General features: G+C 46.0%; 1 protein-coding gene across 1 annotated transcript in view; it reads left to right on the top strand.

Moving 5' to 3' along the window:
- Positions 1–3,562: 3,562 nt before the first annotated feature.
- Positions 3,563–6,000, top strand: part of INPP5F (inositol polyphosphate-5-phosphatase F) — a 38,589-nt gene continuing 36,151 nt past the window's right edge. The window contains exon 1 of the mRNA XM_086899600.1: positions 3,563–3,917. Within this exon, the coding sequence (XP_086755726.1) occupies positions 3,821–3,917 (97 nt within the window). The 5' untranslated portion in view covers positions 3,563–3,820. The remainder of the gene's footprint in view (positions 3,918–6,000) is intronic.

The following is a 6,000-nucleotide window of genomic DNA, read 5'->3' as shown; positions in this document are numbered from 1 at the left end:
TCCTAGGGCAGCCAAACCCAGGGAAAAGTGACAAAAAGACATGTATAACACTTCAGCGCTTGGCAACTACTGCTGTTCTTCAGGTGTCATTTGATGCTTGGCCTCCACAGTATTCACAGCACATAAAGTCAGTTATGCAAAAATAGAAGGTATCTATTTTGTTACTTTTGCTCTTTTACTGTCTAATTGACTGATACATCTTGAGGAAAAAGACATTCAGTGGACACCAGTAATGTTACAGAGATGATGATGTTTTTTGTTTCTATGATATTAAAATATATATAAAAAAAAACCTGGGGAAATTAAAGCAACTTCCAAGAAAGCTAATTGCAAAATTAATTCAAATTGGCTAAATGGTATCAGAAAAAAATCTTTTTCTAAAAGACATATTAAATTACAGTGAACCTGAAATTTTACTTTTTATCCTTTCTAAAGGCAGAATTTTTTGTATTTGTAATGTGAGCTATTTTGCTCTTTACAAAAACCCCAGCCCAAATTAAAAGTAAAGAAAGAGAGATAAGTTCTTCCAAAGGGTAATAAAACCATTAACTTTTTCAGACTGAGGAAAAGCAAGTAGAATCCATTTTAAATGCGATGCAAATTTTATTACAATGGCCTTGAAGAACAGCCTGCTGTTTACTTTGGAGAAATTATGAATTAAATATGGCCTTGGTATAGTATAAACCATATTTTAACTGAGGAAGGCAGCCCAACAACACAGTAAGGAATCTTCTTATGTGCACCAGCTTGATACTCTGTAAAGTGCAATTTGCAATTCCAGAATAAAAGAATCGTAGGCAGTCAAAACATACTCATTTATTTTAGAAAATGGTCCCATTGATTTGCTCTTAACAGCCAGTGCAACAGAGGGAAATCAATACCTTGTCCATAAGCCCTAGTGTATACTGCAGATATTAACCACAAACACATTGCTTTGAAGGGAGAAGGTTGTTCTTTTCCTAGTGCTCACTGAAATGGAAATATGCCCATTGCAAGTAAGAGGCTTTCATGGGGAAGGAGGAAATACCAGAGTTCCTCTTCCTTTAGAGATAACTACAGCTGCCACAAAAAGTTGCTTCAGTGAAAAGATAAAAATAAATTCAGGCAAAAATTCTTATGCAGAACTGCTCCCTGGTTTTTGAAAGTTTTCATTTTCTTGCCAAAAAGCTAATGTTCATGCCAGTAGTTTTGCATTTTTCTGTTATAAAATACAACACACAACTTTTTTTTTTTTCTTTCAGTAGTACATTTACAGGCACTTCAGAAAATGTTCTAGTCCCAAACAAATCTCTTTTATCTGCTATTCTGCCTGTCAGGAGACCCTCTTGTGTTACTCTTGTTCTGAGGAGGTTCCTTCTCAAAGCAGCCTCTGTTTAATGCACAACAGACCCTCTCTGAAACGCACACAAAAGTCTTCTCAAAAACATATTTCAGTAGAGGAAAGTAACCTCCCAAAGAGGAGCTACCTAAGCTCCAAGGCAAAACAGAAGCATGTGGAAGGTGTAAGTGGGTAGGGAATGCCAAGGAGGAATACAGAGGTGTTTCATCCACACACAAATGAAAATAGAAATGACAAAGCACAGTTGGATTAAAAACTGACAAGGAGTATGAAGAGTAACAAGAAAGGCTTCTGCAGTTGCTTTGGCATCCAAAAAAATGACCCTAGAGTTTTCCACTGTTTCTTTGGAAGCTGTCAGGAGCATTGAAGCCAAACAAACAAAAAAAAAATTGTTTCACAACTTTTTAATGACTGACATTTAGAAATAAAGTTGCTCACACTGTCTACAGTGCCATTTCCAAATCTGGTACCCTTCATCTCAGGAAGAGTGGTGTATTTGTCCAACCTATCCAGCCAACTGCACTTCCAAGTGTGGAGTGTTACTAAATCACATCCCTTTCCGTTAATCAACATTTAAACTTGAATTCAAGCTGCTGGCAATCAGGTAATACTGAGAGAGTGCATGACTAATTGTCAGCCTACGCATTTCCTTACCATTAGCTAGTGACAATGAATTGCAAAAATGCAAAATTAATCTTTCAATTTTTTTCCTCTATGCCAACTAAAGCTGACAGGCTCATAAAAACAGCACCCAGCTGTGAATCTATGGAAAACACACTGAATGCAAACAGAAAACTACCCACGGGGAGGAAAAAAAACCTCTAATCAAAGCGTGAAAAAGGGCAAAACAAAAGTCTGTCCTTGAAATCCCTTCAAGCATTTTAATGGTGACCCTATGCATTGTGCTACAACACTGAACTATTTGGGAAACGCAAGCAGAATGGAGATGATACTGCAAGTGAGAAATATTTAGTGAATGATAGTGCAGACTAAAGACATGAGAGCAAAAATAATGTTTTGACCCACTGAGAAGTTCAGTTCCTAGTCCCAAACCACAAAAGTTTTGAAGTATACACTTATCTTAAAAGATGTTAATACTCAATTAAACCTATTTAAATTATACATCTAAAGTCATGCCTGCACTTGAATGCTTTTCTAGACTGGCTACTCAGTACCTCCCAAAATCAATCAAGCTCTTCCCTGGCTCTTGAATATTCACATTTAATAATGTGATTTCTCATTTCTCAATGTCCTTTAGTCATTTAGTGTTTTGTAGCATCACTAATACAATATCAATGGAGAAAAATAATGTGAGAGAAATCTTTTCAAAGAATGGTTTGAAAGTAGTGTTTTTCTCCTACTGTCGGTGGTTTAACAATAATTGGTAAATCTTTTAATTTGCGAATTGAAGCAGCCAGCAGCCCTTCGCTGGGACGCCAGGTGCCCACCGGAGCTGCTCCATCACTGCCCTACTTGTGTGCAGGACAGGATGCTTTTTGTCCGTCTCCATCTCTTCCTCAATTTCACAGGGAGTGGGACTTCAGCTTCTGTAATTAAACAAAAGCCTGTGGACAAGCCGTCAGAAAGGCTGGGACGGCTCTGTAGCAGTGACAAATTTGTAGGTACATTTTCCAATGTTGCCTGCAGAGAAGACAGAGGGAATAATTTTCCCTTTCATCAGGAGGTGCCGCCTTCTGGATAAATATTTAAAATAACGATAAGCCCTGTGCTACGGTCCTGCGATTTCCTTTCACCATGAGTTATACCGTGTATCACCTTCTGAGGGGAGCGGGGATCGGAAGATCCGGGCTGAGAGGAGCCGGGCTGAGGGGAGAGGGAATGAAGGGAAAGGGGCTGAGTGGAACCGGGCTGAGGGGAGGGGGAATGAAGGGAGAGGGAATGAAGGGAGAGGGAATGAAGGGAGAGGGAATGAAGGGAGAGGGGCTGAGGGGAACCCGGCTGAGGGGAGAGGGAATGAGGGGAGAGGGAATGAGGGGAGAGGGAATGAAGGGAGAGGGAATGAAGGGAAACGGGCTGAGTGGAACCCGGCTGAGGGGAGAGGGAATGAAGGGAGAGGGAATGAAGGGAGAGGGGCTGAGGGGAACCCGGCTGAGGGGAAGGGGCTGAAAGACCTCCGAGGGAACCCCCGCCCCTCGCAGTCCCCACCTCCACCTTTGACCCCGCCCCCTTAGGCCCCGCCCCCCGCGCTGCTCCTTTAAGCTCGCTCGGGGCGGGGCCGAGCGCTGTCACGTGCGGCGGCGGGAGCGGAACCCGAGCTCGCGCCCGCTCGCGCTCCGACTCCGGGGCAGCGCCCGCGTGCGCGCCCCCGCGCGCGGCTGCTCGGGAGCGCGCGCTCCCCGTGCCGGCCATTCCCCCTTCCGCCCCGGGGCCGCGCGCGGCGGCGGGAGCGGCGGGAGCGCCCCTTCCTCCCCTGCCTCCCTCCCTTCGTCCCTCTCTCCCGGTGGCTCCCGGCGTGCGAGCATGGAGCTGTTCCAAGCCAAGGACCACTACATCCTGCAGAGCGGGGAGCGGGCGCTGTGGTGCAGCCGGAGGGACGGCAGCCTGCAGCTGCGAGCCGGTGAGACCCCCGCGGCCGCGCCCGCCGCCTGCGCGGGGAAGGGCGGGCTGGGTCTCGCCCGAGCGCCGGGGGCGGGCGGGGGGCGGCGGCGGCGGGGCCGGGCGCGGTGTCCCCGGCGGTATCGCGGCGGTTCGGTAGCGCTGCCCATCGGCCCGCAGCTGGCGGGACCGACCCCGGCTCTCCCGGGCCGTGGCAGGTCACGCGTGTCCCGGTGTCCCGGCTGGCGCACCGCTCCCCCTCCCCGTGCGCTTGTTTCCCCGCAGAGCCAGCAGCGCTGCCCCCCGGCCGGGGTGACCCGGTGGGTGCCGGTGTCCGGAGGCACGGGGTCATCCCCGGGGAGCATCGCTGGGGAGAAGGGCCCTGGGGGGCCGCTGTCAGCCTTACATAAGGGATGCTCCCGGTGCACGGGCATTGCGTCTTTGGGCAGATGTGTCCCGTGGTCGCCTCTTCCAGGAGAAATTGAACAGGTGGCTACACACTGAGTAGGGACTGTGACCTGCAAGGTCCATTCCAAGCCTTTGACGTGCTGTGATTCTGTGGCTTCTAAAGTGCTTCTAAATTTTTTCGGTGATTACAGGCTGTGTGAGTTACAATTACACAGAGCTCCACTGTGTGTTAATATAAGGCTGAAGGGAAGGCAATGCGAACAAAAATTGAGATGGAGTTGTGTAAAAGGGAATTTTGAAACAATGGTAATTATGCTATCCTGCCTAGGAGGTTACTCAGTGAAGGTGTCTAGAATAAAATGTCACCCGTGGAAATGATCTTGCTTTGTGAAATATGGGCTCCCTGACCATGGTAGGGGGTTGGAACGAGATAATATTTCAGGTCCCTTCAAAGCCAAACAATTCAATGAGCTTTTATTATTCTTTTGTGATTCTAATACATAGCTTTCGTGTAAAGGACCGTGCTGACCTTGCTTACAATGCTAAAGAAACTCTAAATAGCTGGGTGTTTTACCAAACATGTGGCAAGCTGCACAGATGTTACTTACAGCTTTCTAAAACTGGGATCTGTGTTGTGCCAAAAAAGGTGGCTAAACATGTATATGACCAGGTTGGTTATCTGAGTACAGTAGACTTCATGAGCTTCTGTGAAAGGCTAGACAAACTTTAAACATGAACATCAAATACCGTTGTTATCTGTGTTTTTTCTAAAGAACTGTTTTTCATACTGCACTTTCTTGTGTTATATTTTCATCCTGGAGTTGTGTCTTCTCAGCTCAATTTGTTTGTGTCTCTTAGATAAAATTGCAATCTGTGTCAAGTCAGCGTGACTAATTCTTGTCCATCAACTCCACTGATCCAGCAATACTTTGATTTGCAAGTGATCTTACAAAATAATTGTTGTTAAGCTAGCAGACAGTACTGCTATTCAGTGAAATGTGTGTTTTCACGGGGGGAAAACCCCTCAGGTTTAGGTTTCTGATGGTTACAGACATCTGCATGGGCTAAAAGCTCTTCCTTGACCCACAGTAATGAAAGCACAAACTAGTGATCTGAAGTTCTGGAGGCTAGTATTTGAAAACTAACTTTTAAAAGCATCAGTGTCTTGCTTTCACACAGCCATTGCCGTGTTTTATTTTTCCTTGGTGTCCCTTAACCTTCTGGAAGCTTTTCCAGTGCCCAGCAGTTTGTCTGCCTGCTGTTCCAGCAGCATTTTGTCCTTCGCCTGCCTCTGCATTTTCAGGCAGTTTCCATGTGATCCCTATTGTGTGTGACCTGCAGATTAACGAAAGGTAATGTGATATTCAAGTCCCCTGGCCTGCTTGAAACTCTCGATTGTTAGGAATGCTTTCCCATTTCCATGTGTTTGCAGCTTTGTTTTTCCAGCCCTGTCTGTGGATCATCTTCTTGACAGTGGACTCCAGGTCTGTGGAATGAAGTACCTTAGCAGGTTGAAAGTAAGCTCAAGAAACACACAGTTCTCTCACAGGAAGTGTTTTTTGGATCAATAGCTTTTTCTTGTATTAAGACAAAACTGCATATCCTCAAGTTTGCAATTTCATTACATTTGGCCATTTATTACTGAGGCCACTGTCCGGAAATGAGTAAATGGATTTCTGCGTGATGAGTCACTGCTG

Source organism: Cyanistes caeruleus, chromosome 8 (assembly GCF_971803275.1).
Source record: "Cyanistes caeruleus chromosome 8, bCyaCae1.hap1.1, whole genome shotgun sequence".
NCBI classification, from domain to species: domain Eukaryota; kingdom Metazoa; phylum Chordata; class Aves; order Passeriformes; family Paridae; genus Cyanistes; species Cyanistes caeruleus.
This window is presented reverse-complemented; position numbering and strand designations above follow the sequence as displayed.